The following is a 19,906-nucleotide window of genomic DNA, read 5'->3' on the forward strand; positions in this document are numbered from 1 at the left end:
TGTATAGTTCTAATATATAAAGAAAACATGTCTGTGTTAGACTATCGTTGGATTAAGTATTTTTGGTAATTACAAATTAATAGAACCACCAGTTCTGAAAATGATTATTTATTGTTACTAATAAATCAATGGAATTGCCATTGATAGATAAATATTTTTTAAAAATAATTAAAAAGTTTTTGATTATTTTCGTGTAGCTGACTTTTTAACACAACAATCTCTTTGAAGTTTAAGTCTATCACTTTATATCTAAAAAAAAATCTATACAATTTAATTCAAGAATCTGTCAAAGGAATCCTTAATTTGGATAGCGATTAATTGAAAAAAAAATAGTCTTTATACTCATACAAATCCTAATAATGCAACATACTATAGGTATAGTGCGATGATAAAATAGGGTAAGCTCGAAACATACAGTCTTGTATAGTTTATTCTCATTTGAATAAGTTAATATTCCTTTACAAACTTCATTGATTATTTCAAATTACGTTCGAAATTAATGTATATTAATATGGTTTTTATTAATATGTATCCAATTGAGGAGTTTTATTTCAAAAATTAATATACTCCCTTCTCAAAAGTAAAAGTTATTTTGGTAAATAAAAATTCAAAAATCAATTTAAATTTTCTCTTGTCAAATACGTGTTACTAATCAACACCTATAATTAAAGTTTAGCTTATCTTCACTAGATGGTATCAGATTTGTTTAAAAATAATAAACTCTTAAAAGTTGACATATCTACTGCTGATAGAAAACTGCTCAATTGATTTATATTATAAACAATAAAACAATTATTTCAGTAAATGTGAAATAATGTGATGTTTTCAATTCATTAATTATTTATTTCAAGGCTTTCTACATAAATTATAAAAATATAGAAGGTACGTACTGTACGTTATATATTACATAAAATTGTATAATTATGGGCTACTGCATGTGAATCAATGAGAGAATTTTTTTATTTTTAAATAATTGTTTCTACGTAAACAAGTGACGTAATACGTTCTATTTTATTTTTATTCGGCAGACTGGATATGGGTCAGACAGACACGACCCCCAAGACAGGTTTCACTGCAGACAAGAACATCCACGTGTCAAACCCCGCTGTTCGGGAAGACTTCCCCCGCGCAAAGCCGCCGTCCGTGTATCTCTCTGACAAATGGGATGCCGCTGGGATTGAGACAGACTGACGGATGGGATATTATAAATTCGTCTTGGTCCGCTCGAGACAATCTCGGAGTTGAGAAGTTAAAAATATTTTGTAGAATTCATCATAATTTAAATTGAGAGTGAAGCACTGTTGTTAGGGCATGCCAGCGGGCCTCCTTCAACCATGCTAAACGGAGCAAATGAAGATGGATCGGGAACAGTGCCTCATCTTTATTTCTCTCTTTACCCGAGCGAAAATTTTAAATTTTAAGCAACGTTAATTTAAATTAATAATTTTAAAAAAACACGTATAAACGACAGAAGTTTCAACCACTTTTTATATTCTTAGAAACACATTTTTCATTAACAAACAATTTATTTAAAATGATTCAGTTCCGAAACACCTAACTTTTGCACCTGTCATTTACTTGTAGCAGTCATAATGTAATGTTGCAAAGCGAATTGAAAGACAACATTCAATTAGTCCTTATCTATAACTAATTGAATTAGCATATTATAGTATAACATATAACTGCATATGACAATATATAATATATATGACAATTAGCCATACCTTTCAGGAAGGCCCCTATGTCTCATCACACCTCAATAATTTTGGATTAAACACTGATATATTAACAATCCTTAGAGACGATAAAGCAACAGTAGAATTAATTTGGAAATTAAATTTGGAGTAATAATGACGTGAAATCGTCGTGTTTTGTGAACCGTGAGCTTCTTGGTAAATTAATCATTGATATTTATTTTAAAATAATTTAATCAATCAGTAAGACGAATAAATTATATGGTTATAGGATCTATACTCCGACGAGAAAGTAGGATGGAGTCATTTTAAAAGAAAATAAACCATTTGATAACTGATTTTATTGGTTATGGATATGAGGAGGAAGAAACGTTAGGAATTATTGAAGAAAAAATATCAATTTGTATCTCACAATTGGGTGAAACTACGTAACATTTGAAACTTGGTTGCAAATCTAAAACCAGATGAATAGTACTATGGTAAAATTAAAAAAATAATACACTGAATAGAAGCTGATTTACTAAGGTTTTAAGAAATCTTAAAACATCTAGTATGGAATAAAAAAAGAATAATTCTTATTAGCTATGTAATAATACGAATTATTTTGTTTAAATTGTATGCAATAAAGAGATATTTCAAGTGGTATTATATCACTAGGGGTTGCGATCCTTACATATTTACATATTAATAGCTCTTATGGTGGAGAATATTACACAAAATTTAATTTATATATACTCTTTAAACTTTCTTGACACTGGTTATTATTGCTTAAATAAAATAAAATTTATCAAATTTTAGTCTCAATACAATCTATATTTCTTTGTAAATCCGACGTTTTGGCCAATGCGGTCATCCTCAAGAACAATAAATACAAATTTAGAACCACATCAATTTTATAAAACTTTATGCAGGCTACTCTGCTCAGGTAATTAATTTTAGTGCACAATTACTCTATTTTGTCAATTCTTCATTTTAAATTAAAAATTTAATCACAGTTAATTTCCCTTATTTTTATTTATCATAATTTTTATAATTTATATTGCTGTGATAAATAGTTAAAATTAACTATGATTAAAAGTTTTAATTTTTAATTTAATACGAAGAATTGTCTAAATAGGGTAATTGTGGACTGAAATTAATTACATAGGCAGAATAGCCTGCATCATGTTTTTTTAAAATTGATTTAGTTCTAAATTTGTATTTAAGATTGTCCTTGAGATGGACAAATTGGCCGAAACGTTGGGCTTATTAAGAAATATAGATTGATTTTAGACTAAAATTGAATTCAATTTATTTTATTTAAACACAATTTGATGTTGACAAATGTAAAATTTACGAGCTGGTTGTGAATTACGAATCTGATAAATAGTCACTAGGTCTTTCAAATTGATCTCATTTACACAGTACCCCTAGATAAATGGATCAAATGATATATTTTCACAAATAACACGTACACGTACACAAATTATATCGGTTACACGATACGTTTCAACCTGCCACCACCTCATGAGCACCATCCATATTCTCCACCAGAGGAAATAAATATTATATACAAGTATAAAAAGACAGGAGGCCATTTCTCTAGCGACTACGGTATGTTCTTGTCCGCCTGTATGTCCCGGAGGGCAGTGTATAAATAGTAAGGATCGAAGACACCCTTTGAAGACATCCTGCCGGCCAGATATTCAGTAACGATTAGAAGAGACTGGGACATGTCTCCTGTCGGCCGATGTCGGGTCGCATTAGTAATTGTCCCCTTTCCTAAGGCTTTACATGAATAATATATCCAAGGACCGTTACGTCAGGAAGGATTTATAGAATATTTAATATAAACAGGACGTCTTGTTCTCAAGGATAGGTCGAGTAAGGGTTAAGGAGGGTTTTTGAGAAATCGTTGGGCGTGGGGTGAGGGTGGATTTGTACCAAGGTTTCAGCGAAGGATGTCTGGTGGAAAGTGAATAAATAAGAGATCAGAGATCAAAACGTGGATGACACGTGAATAAACAGTTAGAGACATTTATTTTCCTGTATTATGCCTGGAGAAAATTGAATAAATAAGAAATCACAGATCAAACCGTGGAATATTTATGAATAGATACATTCATTTTACTATATTATGTTGTAAAATATTTTCAAATAGCAAACAAATCATCGGAGCAATACCAGAGTGTCTTATCTGAAACTTTTTTATAAACATAGTGTTTTAATTATGGTTGAAAGTAGCAGCTAATTCTTAATTGTGATATAAATCTATTAATCCAATTAGTGACGGTACTTTTTGCTAAGATAATAGAAAACCATACTAAAATGCAGCTAAACCTAAAATAGTAAAATTTGCTGTTACTCCACATTGCTTTTGCACATACTACCAGTAGTGTAATTTAGGACCGAGTTAGATATTTAAATAAAATTTGTTATTTATTTTATAGATAACCAACATATTTATTTCTTATAGCGTACTCAATACAATATTTTATACAATAAAATTAATTTTATACATTTTATTATTTCAAAAGAAAGCTACAATTCTAATAAAAATGCATCTATATGGATAATTAAAATCAAAATAATAATAATTAACAGCTATGAAAGTAATAAATATTTTTTTTTTGTACTATCTTAAGACGAATAACGATATTTTCAATTTGTAAAAATGCTGAAATCTGTTTAAGAATGCAGAAAATTAGACTGGTCGACATGAGAAAGTCAACTCATCAAGTGACACACTGTCACCAGTTTCACTTTGGACGACACCGACAGACAGGTCTTGAAAATTGTCAATTAAATATAACTCTTCAAAGGGCTATTTATATTTAACATTCACTGACGACAGCTCCGTTCTTCTATCACTTTTTCTCCCCTTCCAGGGCCGTAGTTCCAGATCTCATGGAGCCGCTGGAGAGGGTGCTCAACCCTCTTGGGAAGGGGGTGGTTTCTTATCAATTATTTAGGTCTCTCCAGGTCAACTGTGGGCCTCTTAGGGGGGATTACGATCTCTCTTATCTCCCCTTTGGCCTTTTGTATCTGTGGTTATCATTAGAAACCTATTTGATAACCGGTTTATTTAGTTATTTTAATTGTAAAAACGTCCTTATGGTTAATTCATCATTTTTTAATATCTTAATTTATTTCTAATTCCTTAAACTATTCATTATTAAGGCCTTAATAGAAACTATAGAAAACCTACGATATATACTTCAAGAACATAAAAAGAAAAAAAAATAGTAAAGTTAAAAGTTTTATTTTTTCGCTTTGAATACCTTGTAATTTAACTTTTAAAAAACATAATAATTCTAAAACAGACTATTTTTAAAAATATACATATAATAGAAAAATACGATAATGAAATATGTCCTTATTTCAAGTGATAAAACACTGTCTTTCAATTTTTTAACTTTAGTTCTTGATTCATACCTCTTTAAAAAAATAATGACTAGTGAATTTTATAATACTAAACGTAATTTTGAAAATAGTTTCATGATCACTGAACTGGTTAGATACAGGTTATTAAGTTTTTGGGACGAATAACGAAAAGATCATTAAGACGATATTCATCACTGAACCAATAATTGTACGTCTGATAGCTTGACCGATAAGTAGATGGAAGGATTGAGGTATGAAGGTTACTTTCCTTTTTCGAAAAGTATTCTTGATGAAAGATTCTCTTCAAGGAGTCGGTCATGGGTCAGTCAGTCTAAATTGCTTTAATTAGTAATTAAGAAAATTTTTTGTTTGTCCAAAAATTATAACGTCAATGTTATTTATATAGATGAGAGCTGAAATTTTTTAAGTTTAGTGTTATTATGATTCATCAATTTTTCGAGAAAAAAAAATGCTAAATTTGAATTAAACAGAAATAAGTTTAAAAAAAGAACTTTTAGAGAATAAGACAATATCAATGTATAAAACTTCGAAATACATTATTACAGATTGGATGTGTATATAAATCCTTTATCATTCTCCCACATTCCTTTCTGTTTCGGATCTCTAATAACGGGAACTATAAATGGATTGCTAAAAGTAATAAAATAAGAAGTTTTCACCAGATAACAAATTGGAAATATGAACTTATAGAAAGCGGACTTAGACATAACAGATGGTAAGCCTAAGTCAGTTTGAAATTTCCAGTTAGCATTGCTAGGACTCAAGTGCAAGTAGCGGATAAGAAATATCTGAAGTGGCGAAGCTGACCTTTTGCGAAGAGGCCATTAGTCAAGTTGAGTGTTTCAGGACCAAGTCGAGCCGTTTCCAATGCAATATACAGGATACAGCGGCAGATACATTTTTCAATAGAAGTACAGTTTTAAAGTGCATTATGTAAGCGTTAAAAAAAAAATCCTGAAAAGGATATTTTTTAATATAGGATATTCATATTTTCTAATAAGAAATGGAATAATGCTAACACAACAAAATATATTACTAAGCGATAAAACATGATTTTGAAATGGTTGTGGATAATGCCAACTTTTCAGCTCACGGAAATAAGTATAAATTAATTAATTAAATATCAATCAAAAAGCGTTAACCACATAGTGGGAGGGAGCTTAATATAATTCAAATCATTGGGCAATTGGTCAAAATATCAATAATTCGATTTAATCCATTTTCCATTTTTTAAAATTTTTCAGTATGCCATATTTTTGCTAATAATGTTAGTCTTACCAGTATATTTTATAAAAATATAAAAAATTTTGGTGATGCATTCTATGTATTAAACTCTTTTTTCAATAATTATACTGAGTGTGCCCAATTGGGTTGTGAACAGGCATCGGGAGGCTAAATCTTTCAACACAGAAAGAAATCAAGGTCTGAACATTCGTTTTTGGACTCCAATTGCTTTGAAACGTTGAAAACGGCACACTAAAAATTAGAGCAAACTACAGTACTAAACTTACCGATTGTCAATAGAAAAGTAAATATGAAGTAAGTATAAATATTTGTACTTTTATGTTAATACATATTTGTGAATATTGTGTTATTAGGTAAAGACAAAAAATGAGATAGAATTTAAAAATTTAATTACAGCAAGTTAAATTTACGTTATTTAATATTGATTCGGACCAAATCACCTCCTTGCACGACGGTTGCTCTAGTAACAGTACTTCCTTACAAAGTATTACACCCCTAACTCTTCAAGGGCAACATTATTTTTTTTAATGTATTGTTTTCAAAATAGCTAAATAGATTGGTTTGTGTCGGATTTTGCCGATGCAACCATATAAAGGCATCCTTAATATTAAATAATGCTCTTTTATGCAATTCTCGTTCGTAAACCATTCACTAATTTTATTTACGCATAGTATGATTAATCGTTATGAAAAGTTATTTGTCACATATCATATGCCATGTCCCAAACATTAATGATTTATTTCGCCATGTATCAACGTATCAACTATATTTCAGCTACGTGCATAGTTCACAATGACAGAATAATTTTTAGTAATTAATCTTAAAATATTCACCTATAAATTATATATCTTTAGATAATATACAGCATACATATTTACTACTTTTGTCGATTGGAAATTTTATAAATAGTACGAATTTTCAATTAAAAAAATGTTTCAAATATTATAAAAAAACAAATGACATGTTTCAGTCGTTTCACATCTGGAACGAGGTCAGTTCTATTTATGTTCTTAGCATCATTACATGCTTCTTGAGTGATGTCATTCGGTGTTGCAGTATTCTTTTTTGGAAATACTTGAACAAGAATGCTCTTTGTGAATGGATATATGATAATGATTCATTGATGCGATTCGGCATCTTTTTTCAGATGAACATTGTACATATCAATGAACTCCTTTTTTTTAAGAATGAGATTTTATCTAGTATAAACAGGTGTGATTAATTTCGTACTAATGTGCCATTGTTCAGAGGTGGATGTTTGCATTATAAAAGTTCTGAGGTGCCTGGAAAATGACAAAAATTATAATTATGTTATTACGACAACATAAAACCTAAGTCTTTACTCTCCTAAATCGGAAAAAATAATTGAATCACTTAACATGTCTCCTATTCCGACATTGAAAATATATCTTCAGCATTTTTTAATCATTAATATAACGATAAACCAGGTGTGATTAATTTCGTATTAATGTACCATTGTTCAGAGGTGGATATTTTCATTATAAAATTTCTGAGGTGCCTGGAAAATGACAAAAATTATAATTATGTTATTATGACAACATAAAACCTAAGTCTTTACTCTCTTAAATCGGAATAAATAATTGAATCGCTTAACATGTCTCCAATTCTGATATTGAAAATAAATCTTCAGCATTTCTTAATTATTAACATAGCGATTTTTTTAATCATTTTATTCTTTTAGAATCATTTATTTATTAATCAAAACTTTTCGGATTTTATTTTAGTCACATAAACTATTTGATCTACTTTGGACTTGTTGATATGAGGTGTGCTAACTCTGTGTTTATGGAATGATAAGTGTTTCATTTCAACTTGACCCCCCACCATGATTAGAATAGGTTGGATACCTCTAGACAACCCACTTCTCTCTCAGTATATAAGAAATTGCCAGAAATGGATTCATAAAGAGAAGAAAAAAAAAAAAGACTAAATCTTGGACGCGGTTGATAATAAAGCTATCATAATTTTGGTCACTATTATGAATTTTCAGGAAATTTTACGACGCATACATTCACCTCATTGCCATATTAATGTAACTAATACTTAAATTTAATATTGGATATACATAAATAATGTGTATGCTAAAAGAGAGAAAGATGTGCTGAAAGACTAATTTGAACCCGCAATCAATATTGGCATATCTGATCTTTCCATTAGAAAAATGATATACGATGTCAGAACTATTTGTAATGTTAATGAGTTGGTTTATGAACTTGGAGCCTAGATTTACACCATTACACAAATAGCCATCATCCAATTACACATACAGAAGCCCACACCCACACCAATGCATGGCCCAAGGTTCAAAGCAGACACGGAGGTGAGCAATGAGTTTGGCCTGGGTTGCACTATCATTATAGCCTTCTGATTTATTTCTTATAAGTCTCGCTTTAATTAAGGGGCCATAAGTTCACTGTGATTTGTCAGTGAGCACCTGTGCCTTCGTTTGTCCTCTGCCTTTCGAAAGTTTTGATTTAGACCGGATATTGTCACGGTACGTTTGAGCCGAAAACTATAATTCCATCTGTCCTATATACCAGCAATGTTTTTGTTATTTATTATTTTAAAACTTTAAAATATAAAGCTTTGCTTTGGCGGTGGTAGAAAGTGTAATATTAACTTCAGAGGAATTTGTTTCTACAACTATGGGCTACAATAGAGCTGTTCCTACAACCACTTCTGACTGTCCGGATCATGCGCAGTACAGATTTTTGGAGGAAAAAATCCATCCTACGCAAACTCCGTGAAATGCCGGACAGTCAGAAGAACTGGTTGTTGGAACGGACCAAATGCATACGTACATGAATAAACTGTTTTAAAATTAAGGAACTTTTTGGACATAAGCAATAATCAACTTCATACACTATAAACCATAAAATATATTAAGATAGTGTTATGAAAAAGGTAACTCGATATTTAAAATAAATCTATATATATTTTTTTCATTAAATTAGACATCTTTTATGCTATCCATGATGTTTGCTATCTTCGTTATAATAAAAAATGACGTTTTGATTTCGTCCATTAAAGAAACACAATAAGTTCTATGCTTATGTTATACAACGTTATAGGTTTAAGCCATAGGTTGTTAATTTAAAACAAAGTGCCTAGCAAAAAAATTGTTTTCTATTATTTACTAATGATAGTGTAATACATTAATACACATTTGTTAGTTTATAGTTACAGTAAATCCACATTTTATTGAGAATTCAAAATATTTATATTTTGTAACGATTATTTTCAGGTTATGAAAGTTCAATACATGTGTAAAGATTTTACTTTAATTCTGTTTTATTATTAAAATTCTTATTTGCTATTTATTAGTGTTTTTCTCTTTTAAATTATGTAATGACTTTTTAAAACATTGAAATACTAAAAAAAAACAAAAAAAAAACAGGATAATATTTTATAATTTTTACTTAATATAAAATCATATTAGAACATAATTTGACCATATTTTTCAACTAACTAAATCTGCATTGTGTACAGAACTAATATAGTTAATATTTTGACATGCAATTAGTTTTTATCTGTATAATTTTAACTCAATTAAATACCAGATAAAATCGAGTTTGTATCGGAGACAAATAAACGCTTATTTAGCTTATTATCCATTGCTAAACATGCATTTATTTTTTTATGACTTATTATCCGCTAATATCACAAATATTTTAATATGATTTTAATTAATTAACTAAATTGGGTGTTATCTATTCTATATTTTGCCCCGATAAAAATATTTGAAATTTTGCAATAAATGATCATCTCAAATTCTTATGTAATTTACGTAATTGACTTTTTTTTATATTGATCATTTCTGCCGGTTTAATATTATAGGAAGATTACTTCTATTAAACTGTCATTTTAGTTGTAGTTAATAAAACTACTTTAAACAAATTCACATATTTCCTTATCTATACTTCTGTAAAGTGTAATATTAATTATATTTTCTTCTTTATTTATTTTATTTTAGTAATGCATTATATACTCATCTTATGAATCCAATTTTTTTAATTCATAGCTGTAATTTCATAATAAAATAAAGGAGTGAATTATTAATTTTAATTAGTATACCAAAATTTGATATGCCTTTTGGTTAAAGAACTAAAACTGTTATAAATTGACCTTTATTTATAACAGTTTTAGTTCTTTATGAGTTACTGTTTTGTTGTTCTGTTTTATTAGCTTTACATTTTACAACTTTTATTATATTTATTTCATTTTGAAACAATTATCATCCATTTCCAGATCGTTAAACACGGTAACTGACAAAATAAAAACTTTTAGAATGTTAAAATATTTGTTAATTTTTTTTTTTTTTTGTTTAACTAGGATTCACTTATCATAACTAAATATCAACATTATTCTCTTAAGAAAACTAATTTCCTAAAGTTTCTTTCAATTATTTATGACGCCAACACTTAAAAAATCCGGTAATGCCAAAAACCAATTCCTAAAAGGATTCAGTTAGCATGATTCAGACCCCTGAATCTCAATTAAGGATTTTCTATGGTTTTCAATTATATAAATAAACACCTTATAAATTATAATAAAAAATAGTTTTACAATCTTTATTGTCTTGTAACTCCTACGTTTCGGCCATTCCGGCTATTCTCAAGGATCTTATTTATAATATCACAGCTAACATTGTATTGTTATCATCAAAACTTTGCATGCTACTATGGATTTATCAAATTTTATCTAAGTCAATAACTTATTATTCTCCTATTACTGGGATATTTGTTATTATAATTGATAAACAAACAAGAAATTAAATTATATATAAACACCTTAGGTTATAATGAAATTTAAATATCTTTTGTAATGATTAATCACATCCGTTACATTAAAATCATTTATATATCTTTCGAATCACGTCTCTCATTTTTATTTTATTTTTAGATTATCAAATCAAGATAGTCTATTAATAATAACTAGTTTGAATTTTTAATAGTTTGAAAATAACAGCTAATTTTGAGACCCTATGGTTGAATACTCTACATGTTTTTCATTTGCTTTTCTGTTGCCTAATTTTACATTAAATATGGGAACACATCCCAAAACGCCTGGTTTATAAAATTAAGGCAATTATTGTTAATGACTATATTCCTAGCAATTTCGGCTAATATGTAGAATACCATAAAAGTACCTTCCGTAGATAAAATCGCTAATATCCTAACTATACATTTTCAGCACAAACTCGTCGTGAAAACTCACCCAACAAGAAAGGAACTAATTAAGTAATTTCAAGGGTAGTTAGCGAACTGTGAAGCTATTTTTTTTATATATAAGAACCGTCCTAAAGAGCCGATGTTGAAGATTAGGACGAAAATAACTGTTATTTCACGGGGACCATAGAGACGGCCACCATGCTAACATAATGACTCTATGATCAGATTTGAGGCCCGCGCTCTTTATTTCGCGTGTGGAGGGGGACGCCTGTTTGCTTACGCTTCGTGTTCGTTCTGTTTCAACAGCAGTAATTTTTTATCTGTTCCAAAATCTTTAAAACGTATGAGGTGAATACCACTTGGTTAGAATCGACCTTGGTGGTACTTCCCGAGGAGCAGATCTTAGCTACTAAAGATATTCTCAGATAAACACAATTTATAGCTATTTATTTTATTATTTATTCTATGTATTTTATCGGTACACAATTATATATTTATACAAAATATTTACAATGTACTACTACTTATATTCATCAATTCCATTTATAGTGTTATTTTTCAGTTTATACAACACTTACCATTGTATTTTAAATTATTTTATTACACTAACAGTAAATTTCTACAATGTATTTGTAATCATTAATTTTATTATCTATTGTAAGCCAAAAAAATTATACCTAAATATATATATTTTTTAGGAATATTAGTTATTGGTAAAGGCCGTCAAATCTCGGATACCTTTTTAAAAAGCGGCTTACTTGTGTTAAATTTTCATGAAAGCTTAATTTATTTGAATGCAAATATAAACATTTGAAAAATGTTTTTTGGGATTAACTTATTAAATATTAGTTAATTAAAAAACTTCTCTTTATAGACTTTATTAGTTGTCTAACTATGTTTCAGGGAATCGATTTTTCAGAGGTTTATTTATTTTTTTAAATTTGCACTTAATGATAAATTAATAGTCGAAAAAAGTATATCTGTAAATGATAAGTAAGACTATTATTTAACGATATTGCACTTGTTATTGTTTTATTGTAGTATTAGTAAGTGTGTTATCTCTGGAATGAAAATGATACTATTGTTTATTGCTAGTTTTGAAACTTTTTTTATTACTTTCTCGTCTTCGTTCTAAATATAAGTGTTCAGGATTTAGTTGTATGTTTCGGATAAAAAAAAAATGTATTTGATTCACGGCTTAAATCAAAAAAAGAATAGCCTTTCAACTTTATGATATAACATATATTACGTTCATTGAATGTCGGAAATAATCAATCCTTAAAGATTGTTCAAGCGACTCAGTAAAGATGCTTCTCATTTCCTACAAAATTGAACTAAGTATATACCTCAATGTTAAAAAGGGTATATAGTTATTGATTATCTAAAACTCTGTATACATTCTTTAAGTAGATTCAGTTAATATAGTACACTTTTAGGCTTAATTGGTGACCATAAAATAAATTTTTTTTAGCGATATGAAGCATAAGTATGATAATCATTTTCAAAACTTTAAATTTAATTTAAACCTATAACCAGTGAATATTTCGCTTTTGTAGTTTTTTAAATATATTTTTTTATTTATATAAATATGAAAGTTTATTAACCTTCAGTAGGACTGGTGTGATATCTACTTTCTTACTAGTGTTCAGAACTAATTCATTTTTAGATTATGTAAAATATTTCATTATAAATAAATGAATAATAAATTCCGTAATATAAGCGTTTATATTGATCATATGATTTGATTTAAAAAAAAAAAAAACAGTAAAAGAGTTATCCTATTTTCCTTCAGCTAAATATTTCTTATCAAATTATAAATAATTGTGTCAATAAAAGAGATGTCTTAGGGTAATTATTGAACTAATTGTATAATAATATAATACTAATGTATCATAATTTAACATTTTATTTATTTATTTATGAAGTATATTTCTATTTAACAGTAATTCATCACCGTCACATGATCTTATTTTTAAATTTTCAATAAAGTCATTACCTAATCTATGATACAAATAATAGAGTTTTGCTATTAAATGCTGTTATAAAATAATAAAGAATAAATTACTCAATTATCATTGGGATTATTATATTACCATAATCCTTAATTTTCGATTAAATGCTTCAATCCTGTACTTTTCACTCTCTTCTTTCCTTGTTGAGATGAATGAACAATGAATGAATGAACGAATTATATAATGGAAGTATGAAACTAATTAATCACAAAACATGAAGCAGATGCCGCGATCTCATCATATCATCTTGCATGTATAAATAATTTAGGACCTTACTCACTTCAAAAGAATATGTTTATATCTGTAAGAAGATAAAAGTATATGTATAGAGCAATTTATATTTTTATTACAATTTTATATCATTTCATCAGCAATTTATATCATACATTTACAAATTTATATAACTGCCCAAAAGAATCTCCATGTGGATTCAAGATTATTCAGTTGTATTGAAGAGTAGTTAGTATATAGTTTCTGTATTCATCTCTTTTGTCAATGAGATCTATAATACAGTCAACCTTTAATAATTAGTTCCTTTATGGGTTGTACAAATTAATTATTTAAATGATTATTGAGTACTTCATTTTGATGGTATTATATTGGTTGGTATTTTAGGACAAGTTAATAGTTTTGCTTTGTAGATTTTTGCTTGAAATATTGTTAATTTCCAGATGTTAATAATCGATTTATCTATAGTACAGTTATCATTAAATTCAATTTTTCTCAAATTCATGTATTTGTAACATAACTTCTTCATCCACTCATGTCTTCAATTCATATTTTCTTAATATAATTGTTACGACCAAGATATGTGTAAGTACAGGGAGTATAAATTACTTTTACTTGATTACGTTTATTTTTTTGGACTGGAGTGTTGCACTGTACCATATAATATGGGTCTTGACTTATGCTGGATGGTTCAATACAGATCTGTTGTAACAAAATATTGTACACTGACTTGAACTGTTACTAGATATATTCAGATAACAGATATGATGTCATAAATGAAGACAAGAAATCCCTAAAATGTGTTATACTCGCATTATTTAGCACGATATAGATAGTTTTACGATTAAAAAGTAATCTTTTCTTAATTGAAATGTAATTAAAAATAACATGCATACAGGGAAGTTGAATAACACACACTATTGAGTAGTTTTGTATGTCTACGTTTTGTCTACCATGCTCATTTGAAATCATTTGCTAAAATTATAAAGCAATATAATAAAAGGAAATAATTATTCAAATATTACATGATTAAATAAAGCCTTCTGTTGTCTATATGAAAGATAGCTTGATTTCAAGATAACCCTTTTTTTTCTTATATATGGTAAGAATAATATAGGTTAATATGAAACACTACTTTACATTCCAATAAACCAGGAATTAATGCCATCAATTTTTATCAGAGATATAAAAGTACACCTTATTCTGTTTTGAATTCTTATGGGGCATAAAATAACACAAAATTTGCATTGTTTTATAATAATTATAACACTATAGATTGCAGAAAAATGAGCAATTTTCATAGCATTAAAAAAAAATATTTTGTCATATATTATTTAAATTGAAGCTGTGACACTGCGCTCCCAATAACAAGTCTCTGGAGTATTTTAGAGATACTACCGGCGGCATCTACCGGCTATTATGTTAATTCATAATCTCATGGTGAAGAACCCGATTAGTAGAAGCGGCGATCATACACAATGAACCGTCACTTAACACACTAATGGTCACAGTACGTCGACCTTGCGAGACACCTGCGCCTACTATGAATGAAATATATTCCATAAGAGTTTGTGATGCAGTGTATAGTTTAAAAACCAACAAACTTTGAACGGAGTAGGAAATAACTGTAGTGAGTAGGAGATGTTTCATTTGTGATTGAATCATATGTTATACTTAACCGTATCTAATTTTAGAAGAGAAAAATTAAAATAATTATATGATATTAGTTGATAACTAATTGTGTTAGTTCATGAACAATAAATGATTGATGCGTAGATTTTTCTTCTAAAAAATCGTGTATGAAATATACTAAAGAGAAATATTCTTGCAACTATGGAATAAAAAATATAAAAGTTTAAAATATTTTTCATCTGAAATCGCTCGTTGCTTGATACTCTTTCAGAGATAAATAATCTTAAGTAGACCCAAAAATCTTATATATACTCATTTACCATCCTTAGAACGTTCAAAGGAATTATTGTTTGGTAATAAAATATTATATCTCCGATATAAAAGCAGAGAAACAAAAAATCATATCAACGTCCCTAATTAATTTCCAACTAATGTTTTTGACTTGTGCCTAATGCTCTTAAATAAAGTCCTAAAACAATTAATAAATTTTACTGTAAACATTTTATATAAATATATTTAATAACCTGGTTATGTTGGTTTTCGGTTTGTTTTTTAAACAAATATTTTTATATTTTCAAAATGATTATATCAAACGCATGAATTTGCGATTTTCGTTCGATAAATCTAATTGGATTGTTGAACTAAAATAAAATATATGATGTATATATAAGCAAGTATAAATGTATTTATATGTCTTGTATTGTTATTTTAGATTATTTTTATAGTTCCAAAATAGAAGATATAAACAATTTTTTTTTTTAATCCATAACTATTTTGCATTATTTTTTTATTTAAAACAATAATAATAAATATTGCTGGATAAAGTCAATAAAAAGATATCGGAATCGGTAAATTTACCCAAGTTTCGTTATGTCCGCTTAATTTTTCAGTTTGTGTAATAAAAATTTAATCATAATTATCAGTATAAATTTGATAAATTTAATATTAAGACTGTTTACTCAATATGATAAACTAAGAGATTGATTTATTCCTAATAAACTAGAATAACAACATTTGAATTTCAAATTCACTAAACAGAAAATTAAAAATCACCACTTATCCCTCATTCATTTTGAATATAAATCGTTGAAACTAAATATATAATTTAATTATATATTAAGTATTAATTGAATCAAGTCAATACTTATTAAGTAATAATAAATATGAATATTTTTTGTTTTTGGATTATTTAAAAAAGTTCAACCAAAGACAATTTTTTTTAGGTAAAAATAGAATGCATGAATAAATATCAATAAGTTTTATTTTATTTGTATAATATAATATTTTGCAATGAATATAATTGAATTGAAGTTGAAATAGAAATAATTTAAACTAATTTTTGGTTCATGATTTGATTAATTATTGAAGGCCTAATGATGACATATTGTAGTTGATACGATGAAATTGCTGTATATTAGTTAATAAACTGGTTTAATTACTCGTCGTAATTACTCTAGTTTTTTATGTCAAAAATTGAAAAGTATTAAAAATAAAATCATGTCGAGGCATGTATTTATTTTTTCCTATAATTCCTTGTAAATATTCGTATAAGATGGCAATTATGTAAATTGCAGGTGTATCAGGTAAATATTTAATGGGATATTACATCATGAATAAACCTGCAAAGTACTTTCTCTGTAATATATTTCTGAACATGTTATAACTTTTCCGCATGGCCTAAGTTATCATTTCATTTTCCATGTTTAAATATTAGATAAGTTTCTTAATCCTGCTGGACAAATGTTGAAAAATTCATATTATACTTTTGGTAATCATTATTGAAATGAAGTTTCTCTTTATATTTGAACTTTATAAAATTATTAATAATCACTTCTTAAATAACTATTCACTATATTAAAATTTAAAAAAACTCTAATGTTTATTAACCCTATATTACTACATTATTAGGTTTGTTAATTATTTATAGGTTTAATATTAAAAAATATTATCAAACTTCACAAGGTTGAAAAATAGTTAATAATGTTTTCTATTTTTTAGTTGCAGATATTCTTGAAACATATTTGTATGTGAAATTAATATTTCTTTCTAAAAATGTATAATTCTTAAGAAATTGAGAATTAGAATTCAGTGACTATTTTCACCATAACTGCTATTCTTTATAAAACGTTTAATGAGACATGATGGTAACTTGTAAATACATTGTTTCATTCTTTCAAAATGTACATTTAAATTGGTAAATTATTTTTTTTTTTATTTTGTTTTAATTTAGGACTTAGTTTCATAGTAAATAATGTTACATATTTATTAAAAGTCATTTGATAATGATAAATGTATTAATGATCCGTATCTTTTTTTTTTTTTTTTTTTTTTTTGTAGCGTTGTCTGTTATTCATTTTTAATTTACCATAAATTATGATTAGTGATATTTTAAAAAATAAGTGGCTATTTTACGGGATATGGTGATTATGGATAAAATCATCATTCATCACATGATAACTTTAAATATCTTATTATTTAAACTTTATTATCTTCTTATATTAATTCTCCATTACTATTTTAATTTTTCAATTCGATGGATTTTGTTTTATTCAAATAGAACATGTTACCTCCAAAATACACGACTTTGATAAAATTCTGATTAAGTATAAAGCTTTAGATTGGGAGACTTGAACGCCGCGAATCCGCTATAAAACAAAACAGTTAATATTCAGTGATCAGACTGAAGCAAGTAGAGTACTCCAGAGTCGACATGAGAACCCATTGAGGCGAAGTGGAGGATGAGTTATGATGGAGAGAATGATTTGTGATAGGGCTCATTGATAGAGGCCCTGGGCCTTTGTGAGAGCACGGCTTCCTAATTATATTGACTCGATTATGACGTTACTTGTTAATTGGCACCCCACTCGTGGATCATTTGTCTTTTGATAGATTCTTGGGGCCATCGTATCAGGAGTGAGCCTTCCACATTTTTGGATAAATCTAAATTATATATATGTATATTTTTAATTGTATCAGTCTAATCTGTATTGCTTTTAGATTTGTCCCTAAAAAAACATTTGTATTTTTTTATTTATAAGAAAACATGTAATCTTTTTAAATGATTGGTATTTTTGTATAATTAATAATTGTTATTTTTGAGTTTTATTTGATGATAAAGTAATTATTATAAATTTAATACCTCGTTCTTTTCTTTGGAATAGTTTTAGATATACTTGCCATGGGAAAAGGTTGAGCATAATATGAGATGAAAGATTAAATAGCCACGCCCTTTTCTAGGGCTTTCCAGACAGAAGTCTGTAAATATTTTGATAACAATTCCTGAAATTAATTGAAAATTTTGATTTGTAGGAGATAGTCAGTTTGTTTTTTCTTTTTTTATTGTGAAGGTTCAAATCATCCTAATATTCCATTATTGTAAGTATTTGTGCTTGGATGATTGATATATTTGAGAATTGTTTCTCGGTAAAAGGGAATATCGTGAAGATGTCATAAATATAATGATAGCTGATATGATAAGGTACTCACTTTGTCCAAGATGAACTCTCTTCATCCATGGATATATCTGCGGCGGGTTCTGTCCCGGTTGGGCGGGACTCTTTGCGGCAGTTCCCTGTGTCGTGGACGATGATGAGGATATTGAAGAAGCCGGTGAAGAAGATGTCTGGGATGTTGGAGCCGGAGCCGACGGGGCGCGCGCTCCAGACGGCGAGTGGAGCCCGGTCTTCGGAGGCGTGCTCCTTGGGCCCCCAGGACCGCTAGAGGACGTAGTCAGGTCCTGCGGGGAGGCGATCCCGGAACTTGTCGTGGTACTGTCGGCAAACTTGCAGGAGGTCGATCCTGACAGGTTGGTCACTGTGTTGTTGTTGAGAGCAGGCGATACCGGACCCGCTGGATGCCCTAGGGGCTGCAAATGTGAAGCAAGACGCTGGTGATTGCTGCCGTGCAGCTGGGTGTAGTCCATCATCCCGGAAGGACTCTGTTGCATGTAGCCTGAAGTATATTGTTGCGGAGAGTAACAACCGGGGTAGCTGACTTGGGGGTAGTAGTCTGGGCTCTGGGGGCCATCGGGGGACGGGCGGCCGGCCTGTTGGTAGCACGAGGCCAGCGAATTGACGAACTGGTACGAGCTCATCTTGTCACAGCTATCAGAGGTTCCACTCACATCACGGTCTCACCCCGGACAGGACTTGAACAAGACTCGACTAAGGAGGCGGCCCCCACCCCGGGGAGGGAGGTAGAGGGAGAAGGGGGCGGGGTGGGGAGGTGCCCCGCCCCTCCCACCGCCATCCCCTCCCCTCCTTCACCCTCCTTCCTTTACTTCTACCCTATCTCTCTTGCCCTTTTACTATATCTACATATTTTTTATTTCATACATTTCCATTTTATTCTTATCAGGCCAGTAATCCGGGAGTTGAGAACTAGGTGTATCGAAGCAACATTTTGACTAATCTAATTTGCAACTAATATATTTTGAAATGTGACTGTTTCCGGTCTCCTGTGTACGTAAGATACATACATTAAATAAAATGTTTGAATAAATAAATTTAATGTATTATTT

At 29.0% G+C, this 19,906-nt stretch overlaps 1 protein-coding gene across 1 annotated transcript in view; it reads right to left on the bottom strand.

Moving 5' to 3' along the window:
* Scr (Sex combs reduced) overlaps nt 1-19,550 on the bottom strand; it is a 91,639-nt gene extending 72,089 nt beyond the window's left edge. Inside the window, exon 1 of the mRNA XM_014419605.3 lies at nt 18,874-19,550. Within this exon, the coding sequence (XP_014275091.1) occupies nt 18,874-19,480 (607 nt within the window). The 5' untranslated portion in view covers nt 19,481-19,550. The remainder of the gene's footprint in view (nt 1-18,873) is intronic.
* Nucleotides 19,551-19,906: the final 356 nt, after the last annotated feature.

This window comes from Halyomorpha halys, unplaced genomic scaffold (assembly GCF_000696795.3).
Source record: "Halyomorpha halys isolate HHAL.00 unplaced genomic scaffold, Hhal_1.1 Scaffold15.1, whole genome shotgun sequence".
NCBI lineage: Eukaryota > Metazoa > Arthropoda > Insecta > Hemiptera > Pentatomidae > Halyomorpha > Halyomorpha halys.